This window comes from Cydia amplana, chromosome 25, assembly GCF_948474715.1.
Source record: "Cydia amplana chromosome 25, ilCydAmpl1.1, whole genome shotgun sequence".
NCBI lineage: Eukaryota > Metazoa > Arthropoda > Insecta > Lepidoptera > Tortricidae > Cydia > Cydia amplana.
The window spans coordinates 8047102-8067308 of NC_086093.1; the positions used below are offsets into that span (position 1 = coordinate 8047102).

The following is a 20207-nucleotide window of genomic DNA, read 5'->3' on the forward strand; positions in this document are numbered from 1 at the left end:
ATACAACATGCATAACCAACACGTGAGTTTGTTTTGAAAATTCAAAAAATGCCAAATGCCAAATTGACTTTGACGTCCTCGACTTCGTACCATTTCGTTATACGTGTGTTATACGTATAGTATTTGACACAAAATCAAAGAAATACAGCTGGTCAACCAAATCTTATCAGTAAAAAAAGGCGCGAAATTCAAATTTTCTATGGGACGATATCCCTTCGCGCCCAATTCGCGCCTACATTTTTTAAATTTGCCGCCTTTTTCTACTGACAAGATCTGCTTGACCAAGTATATCTTTGTCTTACACTAGTACTAGCACCCAAAAGAAAAAGATTAGTATAGTTTTTTAAGTTCCTATTTGCTGACAAATTTGGTATGACCTTGATTCCAAAGACGTTGTTTTTTAGTCTTTCAGAAATTCTTAACTGAAAAAAAAGTCTGTTAAGATCGGTTTTCCTAGGATAGCGGTGCCGTCATATAGCGGCCGTCTCCATACTAAATTATACGGCTAAATATGGATGTCGTAGTATTTGTATGGAGACGGCCGCTATATGACGGCACCGCTTTCGGAGGAAACCAAAGCTTTAAGCCATTTCCGTTAGTAGAAAAGAGCGGCAAATTTAAAAAATGTAGGCGCGAAGGTTTATCATCCCATAGAAAAATTGAATTTCGCGCCTTTTTCTACTGACAAACTTGTTTGACCGGCTATACCTTAATAACTTGGTATAAATCAATAAATAATTCCGGTTGATACTTACATGCAATTCGGACTAGAAGGAAAAACTCGATGGCAGCGCTACGGCAAAAGTCAGAACTAGTTTATCGCCATATTTTGTGATGGCGACTGATATTTATAGATCGTAAGGGTGTTGTTTTTTATCAATAATAAATGCTCTAAAATGGAGGAAACAAAAGTTATTTACTACATAGACGACGAGGAGACGCCGTATTTAGTAAAAATCCCCATATCCCCGGAGAAAGTGACGTTAGTAGACTTCAAGAACCAGTTGAATAGGCCGAACTACAAATTTTTCTTCAAATCTATGGACGATGATTTCGGTGTTGTTAAAGAAGAAATAGTTGATGACAACGCTCATCTGCCGTGTTTTAACGGTCGTGTTGTGTCGTGGCTGGTGTCCGCGGAGGGCTCTAACCCGTCCGACGGAGCATCACAGTGCACGGACAGCAATGCAGGGAAAGCGAAGACTGCCGCCCACGGGGCTCCGTCGGCGCCTCTCACACGGGACACCTGCACGGATACGGACAGTACGATAAGTTCCCGCCCCGGCCACAGAGCGTCCTGCGACAAATACAAATACAGAGGCTTGAGAATAAATGGTCATTCCAAGTACGGCAACCATGGGTTGGAATACGAGACCGCCTCTGTCCTTAGCTCTGACCTGGACTCTACGAGTCTCTTCGATAGCCAATCAGAGATCACCACAACGACAGGGAGACACACAAACGCCTCAGTAGACAGAGCACTAACTGAATGCAGCAGCGTATCACATTTACAAGTCAGTAACAGAAAAAGACCTCAACGGCGACGAAAGCGACCTCAAGTAATGTCTAGAACCTCATCCTACTCATCTATAACGGACTCCACAATGTCCATGCACATTATAACGGTGACATTAAACATGGATACAGTGAATTTTCTTGGTATCTCAATAGTGGGGCAGTCAAATAAGGGCGGGGATGGTGGGATCTATGTTGGGAGTATCATGAAAGGAGGTGCGGTGGCCCTGGACGGAAGAATAGAGCCAGGAGACATGATACTGCAGGTAAGAATTATGTTCGTATATAATATTTCACCTTCACCGTCATAATTTAATCATTGAATTATATACTTCCTAAATACGGGCCTTTTGGGCACTACGAAGTGGGTAAGAAAATTGGTGTGCAAAGGGTGTTTGTGCACATTTTTTTGGTGCGCATGTTCACTCTGCATTATGAGCAGGCCTATCTTTACTTTTGAAATCTTTGAATTCAGTAGCCTGGCTCTTGATATCCTTGGTAAGTCAATTTCTTCCCAGCTCAGTATGTAATGTGAGTCTAAGTGACACAGGATACATCATTATTACATTACTGTAGACAACAGGATGTTGTTATTATGGCCATTTATATTGTGATTCTTAAAGAATAAGATTTTGATATTCTGAATTATATTGTTACCATCATCCAATGTCCAGACAAACCCAGAGTGATGTATGGTTGTAGATAGATTAGGTAAGGATTAGGAGATAGTAAAATCACTACACCTTATAAAAGACAGTCCCCCGCCACGTCTGTTTGTGTGTGTATATATGTTCGCGATAAACTCAAAAACTACTGAACATATTTTCATGCGGTTTTCGCCTATCAAGAGAGTGATTCTTGAGGTTTAGGTGTATAATTTGTTAAGGTTTTGTGTAACCAGTGCAAAGCCGGGGCGGGGCACTAGCATTTATTAAAAAAACAAAAAATTTAACAAAGTGTTATTCATATTAGTTATTTTTGAAATGCAACTAAAGGATCTTATGAGGTGAATTGGGATAACTTCGTAAGTGGAATAGTTTTGAAAATTGCGTATATAGTATGTACATACTCACGTCACGTCAGTCACGTTTCACGTTCTGTGATTGTTGAGCCATGTAGGGTTCTAGCTAAGTTTAGCTAGGACTTCGTCCGCGTGGTGTTAGTAATGTGGGTAGCTTATTTTTGATCCAGTCTGCTTTTTATCGATTCCCAGTACAAACTTCCACCCCCTTTTTCACCCCCTTAAAGGATGACTTCTGGGATTAAAACTATCCTATGTACTTCCCCGGGACACAAACTATCTCTATACCAAATTTCTAAATCGGTTCAGCAGTTTACGCGTTAAGAGGTAGCAGACAGACACACTTTTGCATTTATAATATTAGTATGAATTATATGAATTTCAGGTTAACGATGTGAACTTCGAAGACATGACGAACGATGAAGCAGTGCGTGTGCTAAGGGAGGTGGTGCAGAAGCCGGGGCCCATCAAGCTGGTGGTTGCCAAATGCTGGGACCCCAACCCGAAGGGGTACTTCACCATACCAAGGACCGAGCCCGTCAGACCTATTGACCCTGGTAATTTTTAAACAGTTTTATATTGCAAGAGACTTGGTAAACACCAATGACAATCCGAGTAGGCTGAAAAGGTGGCAAATACTGCGGCTAGACCAGAGGCACTAAGTGGCACTAGAAGATAAATTCTATCAAAGTCAAGAGAGAGTATTTAATGGAATATCTCTCAAAAACCTCAAAAAAGACATAACATCTGATTATGGCTAAAACAGCCAGCAGCAGCAGTGCAGATAAAATGAGAGAAAAAAAAGTTTTATATTGGAGTGAAGCGGTGGTGGCCGAGTGGATATGATGCCCGACTTTCAATCCGGAGGTCGCGGGTTTAAATCCTGGCTCGTACCAATGAGTTTTTCGGAACTTATGTACGAAATATCATTTGATATTTACCACTAGCTTTTCGGTGAAGGAAACATCGTGAGGAAACCTGCATAAATCTGCGAAGAAATTCAAAGGTGTACGTGAAGTCCCCAATCCGCATTGGGTTAGCGTGGGGACTATAGCCCGAGCCCTCTCGCGCATGAGAGGAGGCCTGTGCCCAGCAGTGGGACGTATATAGGCTCAAAATATTTTATTACTTATTATTTATTATATTGGAGTGTTGTAAGTTAAATCTGACCCGCTTCCCGGTTTCCGATGAAGATGAAAATTTGCATACATATGTAAGTCTGGTGACAATGCAATATTACGGTACCATCGAGCTGATCTGATGATGGAGACAGGAGGTGGCCATAGGAACTCTGTGATAAAACAACGCAGCCTAATTGTGTTTGGGGTTGTTAGAGTTTTCTCGATGAATATTAGTCGCCCGTGGAAAGAAAAGTACAGTCAGCGATAAAATCTTGTAACATATATATTTTTGACAAAAACTTATTTTCTTTAACGCCTTTAAAAAAAAACATTTATTCCAAGTAACTGTGTGACTCATAACATAACTCTCATAAGTACAAATAGCAACATATCAACATTAAACAAACAAACATTAAGACATATAACATTAAAATATAAAACATTATAGCAACTGTGGTAGGCACATTGGCAACCATCATCTACTTCTCAATGTGTCTACCACAGTGCTGCCGGGCGCATGAAGTCCGCAGCAAAATGTGACATACGGACAGAACTCGTCCGCAATAATTTCCAGGACGCTGTCGGAGCGTGAAGACGTGTATTTCAGATTATAATCAGTGATGTACCGACTATAGTTTTGGCCGACTAGCCGACTAATCGACGCTCGGATGGCCGATTAGTCGGCCGACTAGTCGGCTAGTCGGCCAAGTTCATAATCGTTACTTCCCGATAAACCGATTACATTGGTATGGCAACTGTAGTAGCTTTATCCAAGTCCGCATGCATTAGAAAAACATTTTTTTGCTCCTTGCGTCGTCGCGCTTTCAATATCAACTGAAAGATGTTCTGTGCTACTGCGACGATACACCCTATACGTGAATTTAATATGAACACACGCTCATTTTGTACCCTAGATACGTATTTGAGTAAAATGGGCATGTAACATTTGATTAATTATAGTATTGTATATATGTATTATATGTATATGTGTTGTGTATACAGTGTGTAGGTAGGTATAAATAATTTTAGTAGTATGTAAGTTTATGTATTGTATTATTGTTGTAGAACTAAAATTTAAAGGTATTCTTTCTAGTTAAAAATTTAGTTTTTTTTGCACCTCCTAATTATATCATTTTTCATTTCTCCACTACCTAAAGGTTGTCTGGAAGAGATCGCTCTTTAGCGATAAGACCGCCTGTTGTTTACCTCTGTCTTCATGTATTATTTGTGTTTCCATGTACATTCTGAGGTTGTGCAATAAAGAGGATTTGTATTGTATTGTATTAATCTTGGCTTGTTATTTTATTTATGTACTGTTTTCTGTAATTAATAATATGCCGACTAATCGCCGACTACAAGTGTGGCCGTATAGTCGGCTTTCCCGACTAGTCGACACATCCCTAATTATAATAGGCTACATGACTAATTTTTTTTTATGGTATCAATCGATCGGGTTTGTTTTTAGGATCAAATGTCTATATGGGACCCATTGCATTAAAGTAACACAAAAGTCAGAAATTGTAGTCAAAGTCCGACAGTCGCACTTCACTCGCGAAACGCCCTATACAAAACGGCCAGAGGCCGTGACGTCATCGCCCATCTTGTAGTATGGACAAAACAAAAAAATTGCGTTTTTGTCGGTGAAATATTGCGTTTATGTATATAGTTGCTATACAATATTTTTTTGGATGAAATGTAAGGAATCGAACGGTACCCTTACTTTTATCGTTTTCGGAAGTTAAAAAAAACTTAAATTTTGAAACTTTCACGTCCTGTATTTTTGTAATTTTTCAATATTTTATTTTAATATCCACATTATTGTGATAAATTGCTCGTTTGACTATTTTACTAGATTTTGTTATAAAATTCAACATGTGTCATCATCCCTGATGTCTCGATGAGTATTAGTTGTCTGTGGAAAGAAAAGTACAGTCATCGATAAAAGCTTGTACCAAAAATGTTTTTTTTGCCAAAAACTTATTTACACAGACATTACTTTTAGTTCCTGTGGTAAACTTCGGTACCCATCATCAGAATATTTTCAATATTTTCATGTTCCAAATCCTTACGACTGAAACACTAATGTAAAACAGAAGCCTTAGCCAGGACGTATATTAAATATTAAATAAATGCATTCCCTTAAAATAAGTAGATCCATTCGGCATTTTTATAGAAATCATGTAGGTAATTGGCCAGTAACTGGCCCTTTTTTGGTGGCCATTTATTGAAAGCTGGCCAGTTATTGAAACCTTATACTAAAATGAATAAATTCATTACTGTACGGTTACTGTATAGTACTAACAGAGCCACTTTTAACTGTCCTGGGGGCCTAGATAAGCTGACAATCGTACCTCGACAAAAAAAAATGAAATGTGACTAGAGTCTGTGCGGAAACAGAAAGTCGTAGAATGTGTTGGAATCATACATTACACGACTCTTCAGGTCCTGTAATTTTGTAATTTTTCAATATTTTATTTTAATATCCACATTATTGTGATAAATTGCTCGTTTGACTATTTTACTAGATTTTGTTATAAAATTCAACATGTGTCATCATCCCTATCGTCCCGATGAGTATTAGTTGTCTGTGGAAAGAAAAGTACAGTCATCGATAAAAGCTTGTACCAAAAATGTTTTTTTTTTGCCAAAAACTTATTTACACAGACATTTACTTTTAGTTCCTGTGGTAAACTTCGGTACCCATCATCAGAATATTTTCAATATTTTCATGTTCCAAATCTTGGAGGATATAATCAAACGGAGACGCCATGTCTGTAATTTTCTGTACAAAACAGTCTGCCGATTTTTGCGGGGGAGGGGAACGTCAAATGTATACGTAACGTAAAAATAGCCATGTCAGATAAACGTCAGTCCATACATTGTGTATGACCGTTGGCCGCCTATTTTCGACAGAGGGGAAATTCTGTTAATGGCTACTCCGTTTAGTTGTATCTTCCAAGTTTTTGGAAGTTTAAAAAGAACTTAAATTTTGAAACTTTCACGTCCTGTATTTTTGTAATTTTTCAATATTTTATTTTAATATCCACATTATTGTGATAAATTGCTCGTTTGACTATTTTACTACATTTTGTTATAAAATTCAACATGTGTCATCATTACTCATCATCCCTATTGAAGTAGGTAATATGAAAACCCGGGGTGAAAAGGTATATCCATAATAAGCTTACGCACCGAAGTCCCGTAAAATGGCACTACCAATTCCGATCACTGGTCATCATCCCTATTGGTTTGTTTCAGGCGCGTGGGTGGCGCACACGCAGGCGCTGCGGGAAGCGTACCCGCCGCCGCCGCCGCCGCTGTCGGCGCTGCCGGGGCTGGGCGCGGGCTCGGAGCGCGGCGCGTCGGACGCCAGCACGCTGCCCGCCGGAGGCCTGGAGCCCCAGCTGTCCGTCAGCTGCGACATGGCGCTGGTGGTGCGGGCCATGCTCCGGCCCGACTCCGGTCAGTCACCCACCCTAACCCTTAAATACATGATTTTTTCGTTTTGCCCGAAATTAATATATATATCACATAATTGTTTGCCGTTTCTAGGAAAAATAGTAAAAAAAAATATATCATCGATTTTCACTGGGAAATCAGTGTTAAAAGTTGTATAGTCTAAATCATATTTTTGGAAATATATAGCTATTAGTAAGGGGTATAGGAAAAATCTTAACTGCCAACAGAAAGGTACACTATTTGTGATGTTCCTATGATAAAATTTGTAAATATAAAATAATTACAAACCCCGAAAAATCTGCCCAAAATCACATACTAAAAATCATCAACTTCCAGGTTTTTCCAAGTTTTCCGACATTTCGTCTATAAACAAATGTAACTTTTATAAATTAAAATACTGCGTAAATTTATGTAATAATTCGGAAAATTTATTAGTTTTACTATTGAAATAATATACAAGAACAAATAGAATTTGTTTAATAATGCATAACATTTGATGTTTATGTTGTGTGTATAAATGCATCACTATGCATTTAAGGGTTAATATCTTCTTGTTGTGCCATGTCCTCATCGGACGTCGGCGACCATCTCTCGGAACTTATTCCTATCCTGTGCCATTATGCTCAGGTTGGCAGCGTCATTAATATGAGTGCAGCTTTTAATATTATTCATCCAGGCTAGCTTCCTTCTTCCTCTTTTGCCCTTTATTTTGCCTTCTATTATTTCCCTTAGAATTTGATATTTATTGTTACGGTATATATGTCCAAAATATGAGATTTTTCTTTTCTTTACTGTTTCCAAAAGTTCTAATTTTTTCTTCATTCTTTGCAAAACTTCTACATTTGTTATTCGATCTCTCCATGATATTTTTAGCATTCTTCGATAGAGCCACATTTCAAAAGCGTTTATTTTTGCCTCTATGGTTCGGTTTATGGTCCAGCCTTCGACGCCATACATAAATACAGATAACACGTAACATTTAACCATTCTCTATCTGAGTTTCAGGTTTATGTCTTTGTTGGTGAATAGCTTGTTCATTTTCATGAATGTGCTTCTTGCTATCTCTATTCTTGTACGTATCTCTTTCCGTGGGTCCCATTTTTCATTAAGAGACCCTAATATAAATAATAAATAAACTAGTAGTTCGCCCCGAACTGAGAACTCGCGGTTCGCCAAAAAGATAGATCAATTTAATGCACCTAGGTACTTAGTCGGCAAAGGATCGAAAACAATAGAAAACCACGTGCGAATAATTACAAATATCTAAACCGAGCACTTTCATTTGATACCAAACTCGACCATACTTTCTTGCAAAAAAGACGACCAGAATAGCAAGACCCCTCACAAATAGCTTTTTAGCCTTCTAAGCTCTTCTAGCTCAATAACCCCTTGATCGAGCCTGCTCATAATTTAATGACTAAAATATAATGCCCTCGACTACACGTTTACCCAATTTCATTTAAATTAGAACAAATTTACTTAAGTTATTGTGTATCAAACTATCCTCTGATAGTTCAGCTTAAAAACATCGAAATGCCGGGACGTGCCGCGTGTCCCAAGTCGAATGTAAGAACTTCACTTCGCTTCGCTCGCTCGTTCGATCACTTCGCTTCGCTCGCTCGTTCGATAAATTATTATCATTCTCAAATAAGATCACACTTTTTCATTGACATGTTTATTTACATAAAGAAGAGTCTTGAAAAGGAGTCCGCAACATAAATGTCAAATAACATTGAGTTTTTCTTTATTGATTTAAATGCCATCTAAATTATGAGTGGCCATCTAAACCTTACGCCCCTTACGGTCACGTGATCGCCTTACGCTGTCTCGAGTTTATCATTTTTTCCCCACCTCAAAAAGTGTCCAGCGCCGCTAAAGAAGTTTTCACTTCAAAAAAATGCCTTATCACGAACCCAACCACTCAATTCTAACCTAATATAGTGTAGATTAGGTTAAGTTTCCAAAAATATTGTAAATTTTATTTATAATAATTTATTTTATTTTAGTACATGGAAAACCAACAGCGCTACATATATCCAGAAATTAAAATAGAATCACAGAGCCAATTGTAGGTTCTCACTTATAGAAATACAATAAATTATAAAAAGTTTTTGCCCAACTTAGTTACACATACAAGTTCACAAACCTAGCGTTATTGTTTTTGCTACAAATTAACTTCTCTTCTCTTCTCTATTCTTGCTTTTCTCTTTTCTTACTCCTGTGAATTTCCTTTCCCTTTCGTCCTTGGTGGTGACGTGGCCCTTACGGCCACGTTACCAATCTTCTCCCAACAAGAGCAGTCGCTGGTCACAAGGTCGACCAAACTGCATACTAATTAAAAAAAAAAAAAAAAAAAAAAAAAAAAAAAAAAAAAAAAAACAAGTTCACAAAGCATAAGAACAGATGATCTATATGTATATGATCTATGTTTACAAAAATAAGTGAAGAGAAGAAAAAAGAAAAAACCTTTTGCGAGTAATACACATTCAATAATGCACCGAGCCCTGACCTGCGCCAGAATTATTGTCACCCATGAAGTATCTAGTTAATTTATTTTTTATTACTGGTATGCTATCACTATATATGTCAATATCACAATTTATAACAACTTTATTTAAACTCATGCCTGCCCTGCATATGAAACTGTTTTATATTTTTAAACAGTTTAATTTTTTTTTTTAAATAAGTACGAAACAGGGATGTTGCGGATGCCGATTTTTTGACATTCGCGGATGCGGATGCGGATATTTAAAGTCTCACATCCGCGGATGCGGATGCGGATGCGGATGTCAAGATTAGGTACTTCGAAAACGTCAAATATCACATTTTTAGTATTATTTCATTAAAAAAAAACGAAACGTTTAGTATTTGAGCAAGAATATAGGTGCGTTATATTTACTAAACAGTAACTTGGCCGACTTTTCTGGATCTAGACGATTTCGTTATAGGTAATGACGTAATTTCCTAGCACTTACGCCGCCGCTAAGACATTCCTGTACCGACTTGTTCGACATCCGCATCCGCATAAGCTCCGCATCGATTTTATGCGGATGCGGATGCAGATTCGGATGTTGAAAATAATGCGGAAGTTCCGCGGTTGCGGATGCGGATGTTCGCAACATCCCTGGTACGAAATGTCAGAAATGAGTGGTATGTGGTACATGTTCCAGGGCATAGAGAAAAAAATACATAGAGTGCTCACTCCATACATCAGTTTTAGTACCAAAAAGACTATTAGCATCTAGCATCGAGTAGCGGAACTATCAGTACTGCTACTTGACAATAGATGTAGCACCGACCGGAAAGTCTTATGCTGTTGAGATAAGACTTTCCGGTCGGTGCTACATCTATTGTCAAATAGCAGTACTGATAGTTCCGCTACTCGATGCTAGATGTAGACACTGAAATTAATAGTCTGAACTGATGTATGGAGTGAGCACTCTTGTCTTACTTATTTCTCTATGTCCAGGGCTAGAGATCCGGGACAGAATGTGGCTCAAGATCACGATACCGAACGCGTTCATCGGGGCTGACGTGGTGGACTGGATCCTGCAGCACGTGGCCGGGATCGCAGACCGACGGGACGCCAGGAAATACGCCTCGCACATGCTCAAGGTATCACTTCCAACTTTTTAGGGTTCCGTAGCCGAATGGCAAAAAACGGAACCCTTATAGATTCGTCATGTCACAGCCACTTTTCTCCGAAACTATAAGAACTATACTGTAGAAACTTGGTAAGTAGATGTATTATGTGAACCGCATTAAGATTTTCACACAAAAATAAAAAATAAACGATAAATTTTTGGGGTTCCCCATACTTCGAACTGAAACTCGAAATTTTTTTTTTCATCAAACCCATACGTGTGGGGTATCTATGGATAGGTCTTCAAAAATGATATTGAGGTTTCTAATATCATTTTTTTCTAAACTGAATAGTTTGCGCGAGAGACAGTTCCAAAGTGGTAAAATGTGTGTCCCCCCCTGTAACTTCTAAAATAAGAGAATGATAAAACTAAAAAAAATATATGATGTACATTACCATGTAAACTTCCACCGAAAATTGGTTTGAACGAGATCTAGTAAGTAGTTTTTTTTTTATACGTCATAAATCGCCTAAATACGGAACCCTTCATGGGCGAGTCCGACTCGCACTTGGCCCCTTTTTTATTATTAAAACACATAAACTCATGATATCTGCGGTCCCGAGCTCGCACATCCATCTCGCTCACGCTCAGTCCTATTTGAAAGAAAGAAAGAAAGAAAATACATTTATTTAACGCCACAACATATTACATAATTGAAATGAAAACATACAGGCATAAAAAAAAACATTATTTCGTTTCCAGGCGGGGTTCATTCGGCACACAGTGAACAAGATCACATTCTCCGAACAGTGCTATTATGTTGGCGGCGAGCTGTGCTGCGACATGGCGGCGTTGAGGCTGCGTGCCCCTGACGCTGACAGCTTGGCCAGCGACACTCTAGCCCCTTTACCCAACCCCCAGTAAGTAACCTCCAGAAACGAAGTGCAATATATTGAGTCAGAGGCGCGTTGATGTCTTTTGCTCTAAAAGACTACATACATTATATTGACATGTAATATTAATATTATAAATAAATAAATAAATATTATAGGGACATTCTTACACAAATTGACTAAGCCCCACGGTAAGCTCAAGAAGGCTTGTGTTGTGGGTACTCAGACAACGATATATATAATATATAAATACTTAAATACATAGAAAACAACCATGACTCAGGAACAAATATCTGTATCATCATACAAATAAATGCCCTTACCAGGATTCGAACCCGGGACCATCGGCTTCATAGGCAGGGTCACTACCCACTAGGCCAGACTGGTCGTCAAATTATACAAATTATTATTGGTGGTATTATACAATAAATGATTATGATTATGAAATATAACAGCCGTATTCGAACAATAAGATACGTCAAATATTACATATTAAAACGATATGTATGATGTATGTATGTATGAAGAAACGTCACTGTCACTTTTGACACTGACATATCCGATCCATATCGTTTCAATATCTAATATAAAAATACCATATATAGTCTGTCAAGCCAAGCTGGATACGTCAGTAGCAATGTAAAGCAAACTAAAGTATGGTGTCCCTAGGAGACGAACAAAAAGCAGCAATGTACATCGGACAACGATCAAATGTAAACAAAACAGTTCCACAGATAAGATAAATGACACGCGATTTTCGAACAATTCAAAAGTGGTGTTGCTAACCCGCGATTTTTCAAATTTGCCGCCCTTTTCTACTGACAAGATTTGCTTGACCATAGAGAAAAAATACATAGATTGCTCACTCCATACATCAGTTTTGGTACTGATAATTCCGCTACTCGATGCTAGATGTCGACACTGAAAATACTAGTCTTTTTGGTACCAAAACTGATGTATGGAGTGAGCACTCTTGTCTTACTATATTTCTCTATGGCTTGACCAAGTATATTTTGGCTTATTCATCTAGGATTACAATAGAACGATGTTTGTATGTTTGTCTGTTCCGCAGCATGATGGGACCCGGCTACCTGCCGTACGCTGGCTCGTACGGATACCAGCCGATCCCGTTCAAATACACGTCCTGTGTCACTAGCGAGCACACCATATACGGGTTAGTTATACTTATACAGGGTGAAACATTTCTAGAGACTGAGCTGAAACGATAGTGTTATCTATAGTTCGTTTTTTTAGCATTAGAAATAAGGTAAACAGTCTTGACGTGTCTTTTAATTGAAAAACACATTTTAAAAATAAGTTACGGCAAATATGTAACAATTATGAATCTAATACGATCATTTATATTCTTCTGCTTTCATAAGTAATAGTTTTTGATTTTTAAAAAGCGTTTTTCAATTAAAAGACATGTCAAGATCGCTTACCTTCTTGCAAGTTCTTTCTAATGCTAAAAAAAACGAACTATAAGTGATCTACAATCGAGTTATAATCGTAAAGCTGGATTAAAAAGTACAGCAAATCATTTAAAAATGAAATATTTTTATATCAGTGACAACCCTACCACTACAAAGTTATTTATAGAGTTATTTGGGCGTTTTTTTTGTTGTCCCCTACACTTTTTTTTAAATTTGGGATTTTTTATGTTATTTCTACTCAGAATCACGAGCTCTGTCTATCCTAATAGGAGAAAAAAAGTGTCCCAAAATTTCCATACATTTTTCGATCTTTCCATTCCGCGACCGCCATACAAAGTCTATGAAAAATGGTGACGTAATGGAAATAAAAACCTTAGGACACTTTTCTCCTATTAGGATAGAAAGAGCTCGTTATTCTGAGTAGAAATAACATAAAAAATCCCAAATTTGAAAAAAAAGTGTAGGGGACAACAAAAAAAAAACGCCCTTTTACATTTTCAACTGACACATGTAATTAACTTGACTAAAGTTACATTTGGTGCTCGGATCTACTTGCTAGGGTTGAAACATGCAGATTTTTGCACTAATGTTTAACAAACTGTATCTCACAAACGGTTAGAAATATTAACGTGATTAATAATTGAAAAATAAAGTATGTAGCCTAACCACAGAATAAATAATAGTACTAAGTACAGAAGACTCACTCTCTAACAAAACGCGTCTGTTACGATCAGCACAGATATGGCCGCTAGGTGGCGACAGCGCCACGCGCGGCTTATGGCTTTCCCCAAAATTGGGGCGGAACGGATGTACTTTTAGCTATAGTTTGTAGCTTTCTAGTAGAGCCCGAAGGCTTATCCTATTGTCTATTGTTCAGTAAAACCGCACGTGCTACTTACCTGCAAAAAAGGGTCTTCATTATTCTATTTGGCACCTGAGCGCGGGCTAGTCCAACGCTCAAAAAACCAGTGTAGGTGCGCTCTCCGATAACGCGCCTTTGTTACGCATCTCGATAACACATTTTAGACTGGTTCTGTAGCGTTCGACTCGCCGGCACTCAGTAACCGAAGTCTGACCGCACACATCGTAACAAAATATTTATCCATTAGTTCATTTTGAATCTTATTGCAATTTCCATAGGAGTTGTATTTCAATTACCTGGGTAAAGAGAACGAGCGATTTTTTATGCAGGTGGTTGTGGCACGTGGCACGAGCGGTTTTACTTAACAATAGACAATAGGATTAGCCATCGGGCTCTATTAGAAAGCTACAAACTATACCTGTAGCAAAGCGACGAAATCGCGGAGTGAGCCACGCCTGCCCAAGCTCACATATTCTTAATTTGTATTGAACATACATAACATACATTATTACAGATGCGTAATATAAATTACTAGCGACCCGCCCAGGCTTCGCACGGGTTAACAAATTATGCATAAACCTTCCTCTTGAGTCACTCTATCTATTAAAAAATACCTATTGTGTATAATCACTACATAGTATAAAACAAAGTCGCTTCCCGCTGTCTGTCTGTATGCTTAGATCTTTAAAACTACGCAACGGATTTTGATGCGGTTTTTTTTTAATAGAGAGAGTGATTCAAGAGGAAGGTTTATGTATAATTTGTTAACCCGTGCGAAGCCGGGGCGCGTTACTATTATTATCATCATCTTCCTCGCGTCGTCCCGGCATTTTGCCACGGCTCATGGGAGCCTGAGGTCCGCTTGGCAACTAATCCCAGTAATTGGCGTGGGCACTAGTTTTTACGAAAGCGACTGCCATCTGACCTTCCAACCCGGAGGGTAAACTAGGCCCGTATCGGGATTAGTCCGGTTACCTCACGATGTTTTCCTTCACCGAAAAGCGACTGGTAAATATCAAATGATATTTCGTACATAAGTTCCGAAAAACATCGTCGTTAGTATTATCATAGAGAAATAAGTAAGACAAGAGTGCTCACTCCATACATCAGTTCAGACTATTAATTTCAGTATCTACATCTAGCATCGAGTAGCGGAACTATCAGTACTGCTATTTGACAATAGATGTAGCACCGACCGGAAAGTCTTATCTCAACAGCATAAGACTTTCCGGTCGGTGCTACATCTATTGTCAAGTAGCAGTACTGATAGTTCCGCTACTCGATGCTAGATGCTAATAGTCTTTTTGGTACTAAAACTGATGTATGGAGTGAGCACTCTATGTATTTTTTTCTCTATGGTATTATTATAAAAAAAATATCCTATTTTGTGTGCAGGTACAACCGCGAGGAAAGCGTGCTGTCTGGTAGCGGGGGCTCTAGTGCGGGCTCGGACCTCACGACCAAGGAACACGCCGGTAACATTATATTTTTTCTACTCCCGTACCTTTATTTGTCATTTAAAGGGTCGTGCACACACCTTTAAAACCCTACCTTATAGTTGTCAAGACAAGTCTTTAGTCTATTCCCCAAAAAAGCATTTGTGCATACACGCAGTATCTTTTTGGCACTTTTTCGATACTTCGTGTAATGACCACTTAAAACATATTGTATGGAATACATTGTTGCCAACCTAATTTTAATTGTCATTTCTGACAGATGAGTGAACCATAGACATGTTTTGGTTAATCATCATCATCATCATCAGTTTTCATCTTTATAGGGCTGTATCCCCTAAACCGTGCGTCGTAGCGCAAAAATAATCACATTTTCGTTCCCCTGTGAAACCCATAAGTAATATTTAAAAAACAATGTTGGCAACAATGTATTTCGTCAGGTGACAAGCAAAACTCACTAATTACCACCACAAGTTCATAGCCATAGTGAACCATATTAGTACTAAAAAGAAGGTTGATTTTTGTTTAAATATTTTTTAGTAATTGGTGAGTTTTGCTTGTCACCTGACGAAATACATTGTTGCCAACCTTATTTTAAATGTCATCTATCTTATTTTTTTTTATTTCATTCATTCATTCATTCATTCTTTTCCCGCCTGTACCCTCCATTTTTAGGGTTCCGTAGCCAAATGGCAAAAAACGGAACCCTTATAGATTCGTCATGTCTGTCTGTCTGTCCGTCTGTCTGTCCGTTTGTCTGTCCGTCCGTATGTCACAGCCACTTTTCTCCGAAACTATAAGAACTATACTGTTGAAACTTGGTAAGTAGATGTATTCTGTGAACCGCATTAAGATTTTCACACAAAAATAGAAAAAAAAACAATAAATTTTTGGGGTTCCCCATACTTCGAACTGAAACTCAAAATTTTTTTTTTCATCAAACCCATACGTGTGGGGTATCTATGGATAGGTCTTCAAAAATGATATTGAGGTTTCTAATATCATTTTTTTCTAAACTTAATAGTTTGCGCGAGAGACACTTCCAAAGTGGTAAAATGTGTGTGTCCCCCCCCCCCCCCCCCCTAACTTCTAAAATAAGAGAATGATAAAACTAAAAAAAATATATGATGTACATTACCATGTAAACTTCCACCGAAAATTGGTTTGAACGACATCTAGTAAGTAGTTTTTTTTTATACGTCATAAATCGCCTAAATACGGAACCCTTCATGGGCGAGTCCGACTCGCACTTGGCCGCTTTTTGCTACTTCTTGAATTAAAAATATTTGTTAAATTTACAATTTTATTTCAAAGTAAGTGCTTGGTCGTAGAAAAAGTATTGTATGCAACGTTGTTTAAGCACTTACTTTGAAATAAAATAGTAAATTTAACAAATATTTTTAATTCAAGAAGTAGCAAAAATGGAGGGTACGGGCGGGTAAAGAATGAATGAATGAAATTAAAAAAAAAATACATGTCAATGGTTCACTCATTTGTCAGAGATGACATTTAAAATAAGGTTGGCAACAATGTATTTCGTCAGGTGACAAGCAAAACTCACTAATTATTAAAAAATATTTAAACAAAAATTAACCTTCTTTTAGTACTAATATGGTTCACTATGGCTATGAACTTGTGGTGGCAATTAGTGAGTTTTGCTTGTCACCTGACGATTTCATTCAATATTTTTTAAGTGGTCATTACACGAAGCATCGAAAGTGCCAAAAAGATACTGCGTGTATGCACAAATGCTTTTTTGGGGAATAGACTAAAGACTTGTCTTGACAACTATAAGGTAGGGTTTTAAAGGTGTGTGCATGACCCTTTAAATGACAAATAAAGGTACGGGAGTAGAAAAAATACTATAAATAATTGATTGATTAATGTCAACCCTGGTTTTCAACTTCAGGCACTCGGGAGAACGAGGCCAAGTCCGCATCGTCCGGGTCCGGGGCTTCGGTGGCGGCCGAGGGCGGCGCGGGAGCGGGACAGACGGGCCGCCGCTCCCACTCGCACTCGAGCGGCTCCGAGCGCGCGCAGGACCGCCCCGTGCTCTTCCTGTAACGGTATAGTTTGTAGCTTTCTAATAGACCCCGAAGGCTAATCCTATTGTCTATTGTTCAGTAAAACCGCACGTGCTACTTACCTGCAAAAAAGGGTCCTAATTATTCTATTTGGCACCTGAGCGCGGGCTAGTCCAACGCTCAAAAAACCAGTGTAGGTGCGCTCTCCGATAACGCGCCTTTGTTACGCATCTCGATGACACATTTTAGACTGGTTCTGTAGCGTCCGACTCGCCGGCACTCAGTAACCGAAGTACCGATTTTTTATGCAGGTGGTTGTGGCACGTGGCACGAGCGGTTTTACTTAACAATAGACAATAGGATTAGCCTTCGGGGTCTATTAGAAAGCTACAAACTATACCCGCCGCTCCCTTCAACTTCAACATTTATTCAGCAAATAGGCCACAAGGGCACTAAATCAATTTTTAAACTAGCAGATACGTCTGCGAGCGATATTCCAAATTTTTATCTAAAAGGAAAAAAATTGAAAAAGTCACGCTTCCGGCAGGACTTGAACCCGCATCCTCCACAATCCGTGTGTTGCTCTTAACCAATTGAGCTACGGAAGCCTACCAGGACCTCGCAAATCTTTCCATTCCTTCCCTTATGCCATAGAGAAAAAATACATAGAGTGCTCACTCCATACATCAGTTTTAGTACCAAAAAGACTATTAGCATCTAGCATCGAGTAGCGGAACTGTCAGTACTGCTACTTGACAATAGATGTAGCCACCGACTGGAAAGTCTTATGCTGTTGAGATAAGACTTTCCGGTCGGTGCTACATCTATTGTCAAGTAGCAGTACTGATAGTTCCGCTACTCGATGCTAGATGTAGACACTGAAATTAATAGTCTGAACTGATGTATGGAGTGAGCACTCTATGTATTTTTTCTCTATGCTTATGCATACACGCCTTTTGGGGTGGCGTATAGCGACATCTACCGTAACGCGACTACATCTTTAAGCGGCACTGGAGTATCAAGTTGTATTGAGAATTCACCAGTAACAATATATATTCCTTTGATATATAAAAATTTACAAGGGCACTTTTACGCGTCAACATTGAATTTACATACAAGCAAAAAAAAATACATCAACAATTATAAAATACAACTAACTGCAACTACCAAATCATTCTAACGTATTACAATTACTTAGAGATGTATAAGGTCTCTTAATGTCGAATTACATAAAAAAACCTATAGTAATATTATAAAAAAAAATAGATACATAGAAAAAGATAAAATCTAAACTTATTTAGAGGTGTAAATGTCTAAGTGTCAAAACTATAAGATAACATAGTTTATCAAATTATCCTTAGAGATGTATAGGGTCTCCAAGAGTCAGAATCCTGTGGACCTTATGCCTGTTGTAATAAGGCCCACCGGTGTTCGAGTGTTGCTGTATAAATCATAAGTCATTTATTTTTTCGTGGTGAACTTAGTGTTCATACAACAGTAACATTATAAGGTTAAAAACATACATAATAGGGTATTTCACTTCTAGTCAAATCAGTTTCGAACTGTCAAAACGATTTTGCTACTAAGTAATTTATATGAAACACTAGCATGTGACGTCACAATCAAATTACCTACTCTTTATAGTTTCATACGGGTTTTAAAATAGAAATTGTGTCTAAAAATAAGTTTTTGGCAAAAATTTCATTTTTGGTACACGCTTTTATCGCTGACTGTACTTTTCTTACGACAGACAACTAATACTCATCGAGACAATTCTAAAACCCCCTAACACAATTAGGTTGCGTTGTTTCATCACAGAGTTCCTATGGCCACCTCCTGTCTCCATAAAGATAAGATAAGATAAAAGATAGTTTATTCAAGTAGGCATAATTACAATGCGCTTATGAACGTCAAATAAAGCTAGGTAGACCGGCTCCAACCCTACACCTCTGCCCCGAGAAGATTTAAATCCCCCCTCAATTGGAGGAGGGTATCCCATTATGGGACCGGCAACAAACTCGGCGGGACACATCTTTTCAAAAATAATTACATCATCAGATCAGCTCGATGGTACCATAATATTGCATCGTCACCCGACTTACATGTGTATGCAGAATTTCAGCTCAATCGGAAACCGGGAAGTGGATCAAATTTAACTTGCAAGATTCCATTACATAGTTACATACAGGTCGACCTAATAAAAGCGTGTTAATAACTGCTGTCTACGTTTCTCTATTTCTTCTAATTCTGGTGCTTTATTTCATGTGTGGTGTAAAATAATGTATTTTAAATACAGTCAGATAAGATAGTCACTCTATTGTCTCGATGAGTACTATTTGCCTGTGGAAGGATATGTACAGTCAGCAATAAAATCTTGTATCAACAATGCAATTTCTGACAAAAAACTTATTTTATTCTTTAAATACATTAATTAAAATTAAATATTTTATTTACAGGACTGAGCTCTGAACGCTGCCAAATATAGGACGCTGCGCCCGCATAGCGCAGTACGTAAGTGTCACCATCATGGCAATAATATTTAACTATTGTAATAGTGAAACCGGTAGACTGGTGTCGACATTTCAAATGGGATTTAGTTTTGAGTTTAAATTCGAACGTGCTAGTAAAACTTACTAAAGAGAATTAGAAATAGAGGCGAATTGTCAAAGTACATTATGTAGGCACAGTACATTTACTGCCATCTTTCGACAGAAGATTAATACTGTTGGAACGCCATTTGACTTTGATCCTTATTCTTTCACTGATATGTGTTAGTTTGTTAAATATCAAAAAGTAACACCATTTACTTGATAATAGGCCAAAGGTATGGCGCCATCGCTC

The 20207-nt window shown here is 38.2% G+C and overlaps 1 protein-coding gene across 1 annotated transcript; it reads left to right on the forward strand.

Moving 5' to 3' along the window:
* Nucleotides 1–754: 754 nt before the first annotated feature.
* Nucleotides 755–19957, forward strand: LOC134659624 (segment polarity protein dishevelled). The gene is made up of 9 exons (XM_063515306.1): nucleotides 755–1781; nucleotides 2922–3093; nucleotides 6916–7119; nucleotides 10550–10731; nucleotides 11463–11620; nucleotides 12666–12767; nucleotides 15284–15363; nucleotides 17252–17408; nucleotides 19823–19957. Exons 1-8 carry the CDS (start codon nucleotides 897–899, stop codon nucleotides 17404–17406), a joined length of 1938 nt encoding a protein of 645 aa, XP_063371376.1. The 5' UTR covers nucleotides 755–896; the 3' UTR covers nucleotides 17407–17408; nucleotides 19823–19957.
* Nucleotides 19958–20207: the final 250 nt, after the last annotated feature.

Coding starts and splice junctions, on each gene's coding strand:
- LOC134659624 (XM_063515306.1), top strand. CDS start 897: ATGGAGGAAACAAAAGTTATTTACTACATAGACGACGAGGAGACGCCG. Junction 3,094..6,915: donor CGTCAGACCTATTGACCCTG/GTAATTTTTAAA, acceptor GGTTTGTTTCAG/GCGCGTGGGTGGCGCACACG. Junction 15,364..17,251: donor CACGACCAAGGAACACGCCG/GTAACATTATAT, acceptor TTTCAACTTCAG/GCACTCGGGAGAACGAGGCC.